The sequence below is a fragment of the Dermochelys coriacea genome, chromosome 4 (genome assembly GCF_009764565.3).
Source record: "Dermochelys coriacea isolate rDerCor1 chromosome 4, rDerCor1.pri.v4, whole genome shotgun sequence".
Taxonomy (NCBI): domain Eukaryota; kingdom Metazoa; phylum Chordata; order Testudines; family Dermochelyidae; genus Dermochelys; species Dermochelys coriacea.
Genome location: NC_050071.1, coordinates 28,442,250 through 28,457,062, shown reverse-complemented (window position 1 = coordinate 28,457,062; position 14,813 = coordinate 28,442,250). Strand labels below are relative to the sequence as shown.

At 50.0% G+C, this 14,813-nt stretch overlaps 2 protein-coding genes across 2 annotated transcripts in view; one reads left to right on the top strand and one right to left on the bottom strand.

The window, feature by feature from the left end:
• Window positions 1-8,728, bottom strand: part of DAPP1 (dual adaptor of phosphotyrosine and 3-phosphoinositides 1) — a 48,350-nt gene extending 39,622 nt beyond the window's left edge. The window contains exon 1 of the mRNA XM_038398786.2: window positions 5,261-8,728. Within this exon, the coding sequence (XP_038254714.2) occupies window positions 5,261-5,745 (485 nt within the window). The 5' untranslated portion in view covers window positions 5,746-8,728. The remainder of the gene's footprint in view (window positions 1-5,260) is intronic.
• A 452-nt stretch (window positions 8,729-9,180) lies between these two features.
• C4H4orf54 (chromosome 4 C4orf54 homolog) overlaps window positions 9,181-14,813 on the top strand; it is a 90,554-nt gene continuing 84,921 nt past the window's right edge. The window contains exon 1 of the transcript XR_006280576.1: window positions 9,181-9,950. The gene's annotated coding sequence lies outside the window, so the exon portion shown is untranslated. The remainder of the gene's footprint in view (window positions 9,951-14,813) is intronic.

Below are 14,813 nucleotides of genomic sequence, written 5' to 3'. Positions count from 1 at the left end.
CCCAAAAACTCTTGGCTATCCAAAGAGCTCCAAACATGTTCTGCCTATACTGGTCATCATCCTTCCATCACCCCCTCTCCAAGACTGGGTGGCCAAAGGGAAGAGAATGCGAAGAGGAAAAACTTCTTGTGGTGGTGGGGTTCTCCAAAACTGTATGGTGGCTAAACAAAAGAAAGGAGAGAGTGAGGCGAGGCTAGGTTCTGGTTTTGATTTGATTGGGAAGTTTGCCTATCAGAAAGACTAAAAATATCTCTCTTGAAAGAAAACTGACATTCTGGAGAAAAATAACCCAATCTGAGGAAAATCTGCAGTCAGACCCCAAAGAACTGGATTTACTTTGCTTGAGATTCTCTGTTTATAATTTTCAGGGAAAAATCTTACCTTCTGGTTGTTGACATTTTGAGTGATATATGTTTTTGAGTTATGTCAGAGGCAGGAGGGAAAAGGTGTGTTTTGCAAACGTTGGTTTCAATGTTTTGACACAACAAGAATACAAACAACTGTTGTCAAAATTAGTGCACACAGTACTTGAAGTTACTGCATTACTCTGGGTGTCTAGAGAAGGATTTCACCATGGGGTGCATGAGTTCTAGTTATTGCAGTCATTTTACATTCCTGTCCACTTCTGATTTGGTGGCAGGGTGACACGAGGCATTTCCTGTAACCTCTCTCCTTTGCCTCAAACATGAAGAATTTTTTTTCTCCTCACACTTCAGTTGAAATGGATTCCCATTTCTGATGGCTACTTCTTCAAAACCTCTCCAATTTCTTTGTTTCTATACAGTGAAGCAGAAGGTATGTCTGGTGCAGTTTCTTCACTGGCACATGAACTGCACACCTCTTTTGGAAGTGTAATGTGCTTCATGCCTAATGGTTTTCATTTTAGCAATAAGCCGCTATTGCTTGGTCCCAAGTGCATCCAGGTGCCTTCAACAACCCAAAAAGTTTGCCAGTAACCTATAATGATTTTGTACTATTAGCTGCGGCTCATTGACTTTACAGTTAATTTAAAAAACACATTATTTATGTGGTCTTTACACAGTGTGAATCCTTCCACTATGAAAACTAGTTTCTATGCAAAAGCTGATACAAAATAGTACGGAAAAGATTACAATTACCTGTTCTAAACTATTCTAACTATATTAATTTTTTAAAAATTGCCTTCTAACATTATTATTTTTCCAAAGTTCCTGGGATATTTGTGTTCTTGTCTCCCCTGTCCTGTGGCCCAAATGTCTAGCTGCCTTTTCAATAGCAGTTTATGGCCTAACAACCAGTTTCAATTCACTTTCTTCTATTAAAAAAACAAGTGGAATAATGAACAACTCAGTTTTAGCTTTTATAGTAAAAAGTGGATTACAAATAGCTGAAAGGCCACAAATCACTGCTGAAAGAGCAGACTGGCACTTGACCGAAAGGAACAGTTAAAACTTCACTTTTTCTCCTCTTGACCTTCCTCCTTTTTGTTTCAATTCAATCTAACCCTTCCACCTCTTCAATTAAGGTGTGACAAAACTCACAATAAACATCTCATAGTACCCCCAACAAGGCCTCCAGCAACTCAAGGGAACACCAGAACTTACATTCCTGATTAAATCTCAATAACAACAAGCAGACAAAAACATTTCAAGAAAATGAACAAAAAGTCAACCAACCATTCAGGCTTCCTTTATACACCATAAGGAAACAAAAAAGGGTTATGGAATTAAACTGGTTTAGATGTATCTATAGCAGGGGTTTGCACTGGTGTAACTAGATTGATTTTTAAATTGTTACACTGATCCAACTTTTCTAATATAGGCCAGGTCCAATCCAATGTATTACAAAAGTCCCAGCATCTTTCCTTTTATTTTTTCCCTTAGTTATTTTTCCGTTTGATTCTCATATTACACGTTGGAATAAATGCACAGTCATTTCTTTCAGCATATGATCACTCACTATTTTTTTCTTTAAAGAATTTCAATTGTAAAAAATTACATTACTTATATTAAAGTAATGCTGAGAGGCTCCAATAAGGTTCCAAGTCTTGTTGCACTAGGGACTGCAGAAATGTATGGGTAGTCATTTGTCCTTATCCTAAAGACTGATGTTAACCGAAAAAGCCTGCATTATAGGTTAGAATTTAAGGCTGTGATCTTGCGAGATGGTCTATGTGGATGGATCCCCATGTCCACTGTAGGTGAGAGGCTTCAAGGAGCCAGTGAGATAACTTGTGGATCCTATTAATTGGGAGAAAAAAGAGGAGACTTTGTCTTCTCAGACTGAGGTACCCTTCCTGTATACCCTCGTTCCCCCTCATTAGGGGAGGGTGAGAGGATTCAGAGATGGGCGGAATCCTAGCAGTTAGACTGAAGGGGACCAACCCTGAATATTGGTTATTTTGCAAGGAGCCTTTTAACATTGCACTTGCGCCCAAGTAGATGCCTAATATTGGTGGGGGTGGAGTCCCTCCCATTAAAATTAAAATAAATAAAGTTGCAGCCCTTCTCTTTTTCAATCCATCCCTGCATCTGTGTTTCATTCACCTGTGTGTCCTGATCTGCTATGTCACGGTTGAAAATTTAAACCTGTAATCCTGCAAGGTTGTCTCTGAGGATGGATCCCCACTGAAGTCAGTTTTCAGAGTAGCAGCCATGTTAGTCTGTATTCACAGAAAGAAAAGGAGTACTTGTGGCACCTTAGCGACTAACAAATTTATTTGAGCATAAGCTTTCGTGAGCTACAGCTGAGCTGTAGTTCACGAAAGCTGATGCTCAAATAAATTTGTTAGTCTCTAAGGTGCCACAAGTACTCCTTTTCTTTTTACTGAAGTCAGTGGGGCTCCATGTGGGCCCAGGTCTCTGCTTGCTCAGACTAACTTACTGGATCGGGGTCTAAATAAATAAGTCAGGTAATGAGAATGTAATAAGTCAGGTAATGATTCTCACAGCAGCTGCAACTCAGCCTATTTGCATATGGCTAAAGCCTACCTTTACCTTCATGACCAGTAATATTACAAATGAAAAAGAGAAATAAGTTACAGTTGCTGTGGGAACCACTACTCAGTGCTTTCATTTCACTTTTGCCATGAGTAGATCTTCCTGCCTCTACACTTTCAAATGGGGGTGGGGGAAATATCTGTTGGGAGGAGGTTTTAATTCGGAGTTTCTTCAGAGTGTCAAATTTACTTTCTTCATTAATTAAACTTGTCATCAAAAGAAACAGACACATAATCTCCACCCTTACATTAAACATTTTTTTTCTTTTGTGAGTCTTCTAATCTTCACCAGCTTCCCTGGAAATTATAGATGCCCTCTCAGCCTTTCTGCTTCTGGGATTTTATTTGTGGTTTTCTCCTTCCTTCTTTGCCTCCTCTCCCCCTCCTCAATCCCATCTGTGCTGTTGCTCCCATCCACAGCTTTTGCCTAGAGCAACACAGCCAGCCTGAAACTGATGCAAGCCTAGTCAGTTTCACTGTCTTGGCATGATGAAAGCACTGTAGGCAGATCTTACAAAATGCACTCAACCAATTACCAGCAGTGCGTAAGTAGGGTGACCAGATAGCAACTGTGAAAAAACGGGACAGGGCATGGGGAGTAATAGGTGCCTATATAAGAAAAAGTCCCAAAAAATGGGACTGTCCCTTTAAAAATGGGACATCTGATCACCCTATGCGTAACGAACTGGCCCACAGTTTAAACTTTTGTGTGTGTGTGTGTGTGTGTGGCTAACATTTTCAACAGTGGCTAGTAATTTTGAGTGACTCCATTTCTGGGCACCCAATTTGTGACACATTTTAAGAAGTACTGTGTAAGAAGCTGGGTGTGTTTGACTGAAACCAAACCAAACCAAGCAGATGATGATCTAGTGGGAAAAATGTTATGCTTGTTTTGCTGAACTCCCTGTTGCAGATGTTTTGCTAACTCAATCAGGTATTAAGGAGAGAGGAGTGACGTTCTAGAGATGACATAGGCTATGCAGTCTTTGGATAGGAATTTGGGGAGCAACCCCGCCTGGTGAAAAGGCTTTGGCTGGATTTTGTGTTTCAGCAAGAGTTATTTTGGTGAATAAAACCAAACTGCAGGAAGATGTTCCAAATGCTGTGGTCAATGGCACCCCATGCAACATCGTTAGAAATGAAAGGAATTGCAAAGGGTGCAAGTCAGCACAGAATTTGGCCATATGGAGGGAGGCCAAATTCTGCCTTTGGATGCACACACAGAGCTTACTCTGAAGTTAATTGGAGGCTCTGGTGTAGTTGCAGAACAAGCATTTGGTCTATGTAATTTGCCAGCTACTACCATTTTAGTACATTTCTGATCAAGCATAAGGACACACTTTAACTCTTCATTATCTCCCAGTTCATAATGATAATAGCAAAGGTACCAAACACAAGCAAATAGTCATGCAGAACCTTCATATTACTGGGTTGTTGGTGTTTTTCTTTCCTCACCCCTTATTTTTACAACTGTGCATTCAAATAAATAAATCATAATTCTGTTACAATGTTCTGAAAAAATGCTAACTCTCAAAGACTATTCAGCAACAGCAGACAAACTCAAATCCTAACAGCTGCTGAAATGTCCCTCTTTAATCGGAAACTTTAAGTGTCTTGCAGGCTTTTCTGCATTTTTTAAATTCACATTTTGGGTGATTTAACAGATCATCCTCTTTTCAAAAAAAGAAAAATAATTCTCAAACAGGTTTCAGAGTAGCAGCCGTGTTAGTCTGTATTTGCAAAAAGAAAAGGAGTACTTTTCCACTGCATGCATCCAATGAAGTGAGCTGAAAGCTTACGCTCAAACAAATTTGTTAGTCTCTAAGGTGCCACAAGTCCTCCAATTCTCAAACAGACCCTTGCAATGACCCCTTCACGCTGACACCACACATCCACCCAGCTGCACTGAGATCCGCACACAGGCAGACGCACAGAGCTGGTGACAACAACTTCCTCATTCCTGGTGGGGAAGGAGGGGGACAACCATCACAACCGTTGTCTTGGCCTGGAGGCTCCAAACCCACCCGCCCGCCCGCAGCTGCCAGGGTGGAAGCAGCCCCGGGCATTCCTGTGATTGCTCACCATCCACACAATGCAGAGCGATCCCTGCTTTCCCCTCTGGCTTCCGAGCCGGGAGGGGAAGGAGGCGACAGGCCAGCAGGAGGGAGGAGTGACCTGCAGCTAGGTACCAGCCATGCGATTCCTGGGGGGGAGGGCTTCAAACACTGGCTTGACCCCACCGCGCGCGGCGCAGGGAAAGCCCAGGGCCGTGCTGCCCCTTACCCGAGGCTCTGCAGCTCCTTTAGCACGTCCCCTTCTTGCTCCGCGGGGAGGCCCCCCGTGCCTCGGCTCATCCTCGCGCCTCCTCCCGGCTCTGCTTTTCCCATCCGCACCACCTGCTGCTCGCGCCCCGCCGCGCGCGCGGGGAAGGGAAGGCAAAGGGGTGGCGGGGGGGGGGCTCCCTGCCCCGGCTCCCGCTCAGCGGCCGCGGGGGAGGCGCTCCACACGCGCAGCAACCCGCTGCTGCCGCTGCATGGCAAGCGAGCCCAAGGAGGAAGTGAGAGCGGGTCCCTCCCTGCACCTAACCACCCTGCCCGAGGCGCCGGCAGGGAGGGAAGAGCTGGCCCCCGGGGAACGCAGCCGGCGCGCGCGGCATTGTGTGGAAGGTGCGGGTGGCTCGAGCTGAGAGGAGGAGGAGGAGGAGGAGGAGGAAGGCTTGTGGCAAGGCAATTCCCCGCCTCCAAACAGCCTTTTCTCTGCCTCCTCATCTTCTGTGACAGCGCCCCCTTGGAGACCTGGAACTGAGTAAGCCAGGGGTGGGCAACCTATGGCACGCATGGCCATTGTCCGTGGCGCTCACACTGCCCCGGTCCGGGGGCTCTGCATTTTAATTTAATTTTAAATGAAGCGTCTTGAACAGTTTAAAAAGCTCATTTACTCTGCATACAAGAATAGTTCCGGTATATATTATCGACTTACAGAAAGAGACCGTCTGCAAACGGTAAAATGTACTACTGGCACGCGAAACCTTCCATTAGAGTGAATAGAGGAAGACTGGGCCCACCACTTCTGAAAGGTTGCTGACCCCTGGAGGGTGCGGGGTTTACAGTGGCGCCATGGAGCTGGGCCCACGCTCAGAAGGGGCCCCGGCCTGCTCTGTTCGCTGGCTTCTCCCTCTCTCCCCCTGCCTGTTCCTCTCACCCTGCTGGATTGTGCAGGGCGCTCTGCATTTGTGGGGGGATTTTGGGGAGGCTTTGGCCATAGGGAGTCGGGGGAGCTCTCAAAGCAACTGTGCCTCAGCAACACAAAATCCTTCCATGAGTGACAAGTGTGCAGGGGATGTATGCAAGCTGCATTGTCTTTGACAATGGTTCAGCTTGATAACCTGCTCCTGACACACTCTAGCTGCTTATTGGGGAATTGGAACATGTAATTCACCACCAATGTGGCACCCCTGGGGGTAATGCCAGCCATCATGTCACTCAGAGCTTGGGTGTATGATGTGGTGGTAAAAACACCTGAGGCCTCTGTATGCTACATCATCTACTGTTACTATCACCCGTGGAGAATGGGCGACAGGAGACTTGATGATCGCCTGTTCCATTCATTCCCTCTGGGCCACCTGGCATTGGCCACTGTTGGAAGACAGGATACTGGCTAGATGGACCTTTGGTCTGACCCAGGATGGCCATTCTTATGTAGCTGTTCCAGTGATGAATTACAAGTTTAAATTTTCCTAATGTAAATAAGTCCTGTGAGGTGGTTGGGGGGGAAGAGGTGGGAGATGGAAATAGTCTGGATTCATCTCCTTCCTGCCCATCATTACTGCTCCATTTGTGTGATGTGTATGTCCAGTGATGCACAAAGGGAGGAATCTTTTTTCCTGTTACTGCTATCTCCTTACCTTCCCCATTCATACCTATCAACAGTATATTTTCTCAAGGCTGAAGTCTCTTCTCCACACACAATTCCACACATATCTATTAGCAGATTTGTCTTGGGATTTATCCTCTGAAGTCTGCACAGAAAGGGGCAGGCCTGCTGACTACCTCCTGAAGCTGTCAGTGGCCCAGTGGGCTTAGTAGACCATCAGGCCTCATCCATCTCAAGAAGATAATATCAAATAGTGAGAGCCACAGGGCGAGGGGAGTTGTGTGAGGACTGAGCCTCACAGGATGCGGTTTTCATAGCTTCAGAAAAACGTCAACTACCAGATGTTTAATCAAGTCCCAGAACCTTTGACATTTCCCCATTGTTGGTGTTTATTCTTTTTGCAAAGCTGTTGTTAGTTTTGGTGGATGTTCTTACGATTTTTACAATGTAGTGGCTGCATTTTGTGCATCTTTTTATATGCGTTTAAGGTAATGTTTCTGCTGAATTTTCTGGGCAGGTATTTTTTCAATGCTTTTTAAACTGTTTTTATTCATGCGCTTATTTTATACACTTTGATTGTGCAGATGCTGGCAAATTCTTGTCTTTGTTAAGCCACTTCGTTAACGTGAAAATGTTTCAATGAACCTGTTATGTTCATGTTATAGAAACAGAGAAAATAGCAAAAAGCATAAAATACTCTTTCTGGGAGGCTGAATTGCAATAGTACTTTACTTCTTCAAATACAGAACTTTTACATACAAGAACCAAAAACAGAGGGGGGGGGAAAGCAGGCTGCTTCTTAAGGCAGAGAGGCATAACTCAATCCACCTTGCTGCAGGCTGGTTCCTTGCAAACTGACTGCTGATAGACTCAGATTGTACACTTCTCTACAGAGCCCCTTAGCCTACAAGCAGGACTAGGAAACCCCCAGAAAATGTTAAGTGATAGCTTACAAGTTTAACACAAATTTCAAATGCATGACCGAACCAAAAATTGCTTGTAGCAAATACTTTAATGTAATACACTCAGTCTGAAATTTGCACCTTATGCCCATTGTTGAGTGAGTGGTATATACTTAAAAGGAGTGAGCAGAACTGATATGTACTTTTCTGATATATACAGTAACATGAATAACACATGCTGTTATTGTGTATTGGTCAAACATGAAAGGTTGGCAAGAATAGCCTGGTGCCCTGCTAATTAAAGATGCATAGATTATAGGCCACAAGGGACCACTGTGATCATCTAGACCTCCTGTATGACCTCCTGTATAACACAGGCCAGAGAACTTCTCTGAATTAAATTCTAGAGCAGAACTTGATTTTAAAAGTGAAGCTATTAATATTATGTTACATATAACCAAAAATTCAAAATAGATTCAGGCACAAGCCTCCGATAGTTGGATATTCCGCTCAGAATCCCATTTTATTTAGAGGATTATCCCTTGGAAAAAAAATATGTCATGTTGACAACTAAGCACATTTACATATTCAGTGACTCTAGAGCACCACACTTCCTTCCTCTTTCTTCTCCCCATACCAGACTTAAACAGTTCCCAAACCTCATGAATTTACCAATGTATCCTGGTTAAACTAACCAGACCTTTGTATTTTTGAGTGGTGGTTCTGCAGAGCCCCACTCTGTGTCCTATTATTAGACTGCCTTGCTCATTTGTTGATTTGGGACTTTATCCTTACATCTTTAGTCAACCTTCCTTTTATTTCACATCAGGGCTTGCTTTGCCATTTAAAGAAGCTGTACATTAAAGATATGCAAACATCCACCTAACGGTTGCTGTTTGCTTGTGAAAGCAAAATATCATGTGTCTGAAAAGGTCATGCTCTTTGTCTTGGCACTGATTTCTCAAAAATAAAATATGCACTAAAATGAAACTAGTCTAGAACAATTTATTTGATTTGCAGTGAAAGTCTACTTCTTTGTTGCTCTTTGTGTTACAGATTAATCAATTTAGAAGGAAAGAACTTTCGTGAACTCAGTGATGGCTAATGTTCTGTAAGATTTTTCACAGGTTAGGCAGGAATTGTTTGCTGGTTGCGCCTCTAACTCTTGCTCTCTCTGCCTGCAATGTGCCACCTTCTCTCATTGACTATACATCTCACATCAAAACAAATTCTGCCCCAGATATCATTTTGGCTGGTTCAAATGAGCTTGCTTGTTAGCTTCCCAGTGATATTGGTCACAGTGGGAGAGGCTTTTTCCCAGTGCATCTTTGTAGCTTTTTTATCCATTAAAAAGTTCACTAGATAACATTTCTTTTGGGAGCCTGGAACTGTAATCCGTACATTTCTTTCAGGCAATCATAGATATTTTTGACATCTCCATTGTCCTTTTGAGCTTGATTTTTTTTTCTTTCCTATCCTATCAGCTGCCTTGCTTCTATCAAAGTTTGCAGAGATGGTTGAAATGACCTTTTTATTTATTTTCTTTATTTTTTCTCCATGTCTGGGTTATCTCATTGTGAGAAAAACAAAGGTGCAAATCAAAATTTCTCTTTATTTGAAAAAATACTAAAAGAAGAAATTTAATAAAATCCAAACAACAAACCATCACAAGCCTTTTTAAGGGCTTTACCAACTGCATCACAAATCAGCATAAAAGCTCATAGCTCAATGCTCATAGCTTGAGGCAGGCGTTTATAAGCTCTTGTGTTCTCTGCAGCAGTGCATCTTGGTAGGTGAATGTTCCCTAGCTGTCAAGCTCAGCTCATTTTAGAGAAGTTGCTTCCTCCTACTTGGCATGTGAATTTCTCTTCATACAGAAAAAAAACAAACTTGCATATTGTGCCAATTGATTGTCACTCTAATCAGCTACATCTAATAATTCTTAAAATCACATTTTTCACTTGAACCAATTATAGACACACTGGGAACAGAAAGGCCAGTGACTGCTAAACTACATTTCCCAGAATACCACAGGCTCTAGGGTCAGGGTTCGTTCCTGATTCCCAGGTACAAAAGCTGCTGCCACGAGCCATTACTTCATGGAGGAGACAGGTAGGAAACAGCAATGTCCCAGCTCACTGGTCAGCCTGAAGCATAGTCAAATGTATAAACATCATCAACAGAAACAACACAATAAGGTACTGTTTTGATGATGAAGGCATAGTTTGGTTGTATCCCTCCTCTTTCCCCACTATATGCTCAGCTTCATAAGTGAACCGGGGTGACCTCCGCTGCTGCCATGCCTCTTGCCCCCTCTGATTCTGGGGGAGCCCCCCCAGCCGGCAGGAAGGGCCAGGGGAAGAAGAAGGGGAAGGGCCCCGCCAAAAAGACCAGGCCCTTCATGGCAGGGGCTGCCCCCACTGCCGCAGCCCCGCCACCTGCCGCAGCGTCCCTACCCGCTGCTCCCTCCACCAGCTCTGTGGGTATCCCTCCCTCGGCCCCCAGGGCATATGCCCAGGTGGCAGCAGCCCCCCCACCTGCCGCTACTTCCTCTCTCCCGCCCACCGCCTCCGCTACCATCTATAGTGGCCGGGGCCCCTTTCCCACCATGACCAGGAAGCATGGCATCCGTTGCCTCCTGGTGCCCACCTCACCCCACTGGAGACGTACGTGCGGGCGTTGGCGAGGGTGGTGGGGCCCATGGCCATTGTGGTGGCCTCCAAAATGTACGGGAAAGTTGTCTTCTTTTTAGCATCGGAGGCGGCCGCCCAGGAGGCGGTGGAGAAGGGCCTGGCAGTGGGGAGCATGTTCGTCCCCCTGGAGCCGCTGGACAACTTGGGCGTCTGCCTCGTCCTGACCTCAGTCCCTCCCTTCCTCTCCAATGCCGCCCTATTACCCGCTCTTTCGCCCCTGGGGAAGCCCCTTTCCTTTCTGAGCCCTCTCTCACTGGGCTGCAAGGACCCCGCCCTCCGTCACGTCCTCTCGTTCTGCCGTTCTGCGGCAAGTGCAGCTTCAACTGCCGTCGGCGGCGCGTGACGGAGAGGCGCTCGAGGGGTCCTTTTTGGTCCTCTACCAGGGGGCCCATTACCAGGTGCACTATTCCACGGGGGAGGCCCGGTGCTACCTCTGCCGGGCGATGGGGCACGTCTGGAGGGACTGCCCCTTGGCCCAGCAAGGAGGGGCATCCGGGAGCCCCGGCGGGGCGCCGGCCCTGTCATTGCCGGCGCCCCTGATTGCCCGGCACCCGAAGCTGCCCCTCCTCCCACTCAGTCCACCACTGCTCCCGCTCGGGCCCAAGGGGCGCTCCCGCTAGCACGCCCAGACGAGCGGGAGAGCCCCGCCTCTGCTGCCTGCAGTCCGGGGGGGCATCTAGAGGAGGGTGCGGCAGGGATACCACCGAGTGTGGCAGAGGGCCCGCCCCAGGTGGATTCTTCCCTCCCTCATGCTGCTCCACCACTGCCTCCCACAGTCCCTGAGCCATCGCCCCTGCCTCCCGACCCAACCCCTGTTAACCAGCCCCCTGATGATGCCATGGAGGACTGGACCCTTGTCCAGGGGAAGCGGGGCAAGTGGAAGGCTCGAGCTCCGCTCCCTTCCACCGATGCAGAAGCCCCCCGGAAGACCAAGCCCTCTGTCTTGCCCACGGGCGCGTTCCATCCCCCAGTGCCGGCTGGGAAAGGCGTGGCAGCACAGGAGGGCAGTACCGTCCCTCCATAGGAGCCCCTTCCTTTCAAGGTCGCTGATGGAGCCCCTCCTGCCCCGTTACCATCCGGAGCCCCTATGAGCCTCGAGGCGAGCGTCACTTCGGGCATTGGCGGGAAGACCTCCGGGGTGGTGGAAGGGGAGCTCCCCTCCATCTACGAGGAGATCGAGGCCCTGGGTCTGACCCCGGTCACCCAGGGGGAGGACGACCCTCTGCCAGCGGGCCTCAATCTGAACGACCTCACCCCGGCCCCCCCCTTCACCATGCTCCTCCTCCCTAATTGTTGCTTCTCTCCCGCCCCTGAGGGTTGCCTGGGTTCCTCCAGCTGCGGGGGCACCCTGTTGTCGGCCGCCGAGCCCATTGAGGCGACGGCCGGTGCCATGCAGCTGGGACCTGGGACCTACAGGCTGTCCCTTGTGGGCATGGGGCAACCAACCTCCTTCCCAGACAGGGACCCCACTGGAGATGCTGTGGCTACTCTGCCGGCCATGGTGCCAGAGCCCGGCATCATGGAGGGCCCCCTTCCCACCCCCCAGTCCCTTGAGCTCCACCAAGGGGGCCAATCTCCAGCTGCGTGACTCCTGGAGCCCAGGATCCTGCCCTTGCCCCTTTCCCTGCCTCTCCTTCCAACCCCTGTCCTGCTCTTACTCTGGATCCCTGCCCTCGTCCCCTCCACCTCCCGTGATATCATTGCCGCCCCTGGGGCCACCACCTCCTTGCCCCCAGAGGATAGTCCCCAGGGAGCGGCCTCTGTATTTCCCAGTCCCGACTCACCGGGGGCTGCTATCTTCCCTCCACCACCCGCAATTGAGCTGGGGTTTGAGGGGGGTCATGTGGTGCCAGCCCATCGGGCTCCATGTCGGGGGTGCGCCCCTTGCCTGCCCGTCTTGGTGGGCCACGGGGCTGTGTCGGTGGTCCCTCTGGAGCAAAGCCGGGGGCTAGTGACCCGGGCCCCCATACGCTGCGAGAGGAGCTGCGGGAGTTCCTCGAGGACATTCGTGGCTCCCGTAACAAGGTGCAGCTTGCTCTCCAGCAATGGGGGGGATTTCCATCTTATCCTCTGGGCCGCGAGGACCCTCATGGGGGAGGGCAAAAGGACCAGGAAGCAGAGCGTGGCGGCCTACCGGCGGGTCCGCATCTTCCATGACTCCTTACTCACCTACGGGGTAGGTTACGGAATGTTGCATGGTCCATCGGGAGCCGTGAGCATCCCTCCCGGCGAGGATCCCCCCCAGCCCTCCTTATGACACCTCTTACCATCGCAATGTTGAATGCCCTGTAGGATGGGTCTCCGCAGGTCCCAGGTGCTCTCCTTTCTTCGGGAGGGGAGGTACTCTGTGGTTTTCCTGCAGGAGACCCATACAGCTGGATTGGGGGGGCAGGGTCTACTTTAGCCATCTCACAGCTTGTATGGCTGGAGCGGCGACCCTGTTCTCCCCCGACCTATGGCCCGAGATGCTGGGGGTCACCGAGGCTGTGCCGGGCCGCCTGCTGCACCTCCGGGTCCGTATGGAGGGACTTGTGGTTAATCTTGTCAACATCTATGCCCCAACGTCGGGCCTAGAGCGGCTGCATTTCTTTCAGCAGGCGTCCACCTTCCTCGGCACCTTGGATACTCGCGAGTGCCTGTTCCTGGGCGGGGACTTTAATACAACCCTCGAGGAGCGGGACCGCTCGGGAACCGAGCAGTGCCCGGCCACCGCAGATGTTCTCCAGGGGATAGTCCACCATCACTCCCTGGTGGACGTCTGGCGTGACCACCACCTGGACGACGTCTCGACGTTCACCTTTGTCCGGGTGGAGGTCCATTGGTCGCACCATTCCCGGTTGGACCGCATCTACTTATCATGTTTCCACCTTTCACGGGCCCACTCCTCCAGCATTCGGCCAGCCCCGTTCTCCGATCACCACCTCCGATCACCACCACTGTGACGGACTCCCTCTGCGCGGAGAGGTCGGTGCCAGCCTATTGGCACTTTAACAACAGCTTGTTGGAGGATGTGGGCTTCGTGGTGTCCTTCCGGGAGTTCTGGCTGGCCTGGTGAGGGCAGCGGCGTGCCTTTCACTCGGCGCGGCGGTGGTGGGACCTGAGGAAAGTGCACGTCCGGCTCTTCTGCCGCGACTACACCCGGGGCGCCAGCCGACGGAGGGATGCAGCGATAAGGCAGATGGAACGGGAGGTCTTAGAGCTGGAGAGGCATCTCACCGCCAGCCCCGAGGATCCATCCCTCTGCGGGGCATGCCGGGGGAAGTGGGAGGAGCTCCGGGCCCTAGAGGACCACCAGGCGCAAGGTGCCTTTGTTCGATCCCGCATCCGCCTCCTTTGGGAGATGGATTGCGGCTCCCGCTTCTTCTACGCCCTGGAGAAAAAGAGGGGGGCTAAGAAGCATGTCACCTGCCTCCTCGCGGAGGACGGCACCCGCCTCACAGATCCGGCGGAGATGTGCTGGAGGGCCAGGGCCTTCTACGCACGCCTTTTCTCCCTGGATCTGACCGATCCTAACGCTTGCAGAGTGCTCTGGGACAGACTCCCGACGGTCAGCATGGGCGACCGAGACCGGCTAGAGCTGCCTCTCACTCTGGCAGAGTTCTTGGAAGCCCTTTGCCACATGCCCACTAATAAATCTCCGGGCATGGACGGGCTGACCGTGGAGTTCTACCGCGTGTTCTGGGACGTCCTCGGCCCGGATCTAGTCACCGTCTGGGCCGAGTCTTTGCAGAGCGGGGGTCCTCCCTCTTTCGTGCAAGCAAGATATGCTCGCCTTATTGCCGAAGAAGGGGGACCTCCGCGATTTACAGAATTGGCATCCCATCTCACTCCTCAGCACGGACTACAAGGTCGTAGCGAAAGCCATCTCTCTGCGGCTAGGGTCCGTGCTGGCGAACGTGATCCAGCCAGACCAGACCTACACCGTCCCAGGCTGCACGATCTTTCACAACCTGTATCTGGTCCGGGACCTTTTGGAACTCGGGTGTAGGGACGGTCTGTCCCTGGACCAGGAGAAGGCGTTCAACAGGGTAGATCACGGGTATCTCCTAAGCACTCTGTGAGCGTTTGGCTTCAGACCAAACCCTCAGTTTGTGGGTTTTCTCCAGGTGCTGTATGCCTCCGCAGAGTGTCTGGTCAGGCTCAGCTGGACCCTGACCGAACCGGTCAGCTTCGGGCGAGGAGTACAGCAGGGGTGTCCCCTCTCGGGCTAGCTGTACGCTCTGGCAATCGAGCCCTTCCTCTGTCTCCTCCATAGGAGGTTGATGGGGTTGGCACTGCGGGAGCCGGAGCTGCAGCTGGTCGTGTCGGCGTACGCTGATGACGTGCTCCTTGTGATCCAGGACCCAGGCAACTTGGCTCGGGTGGAGG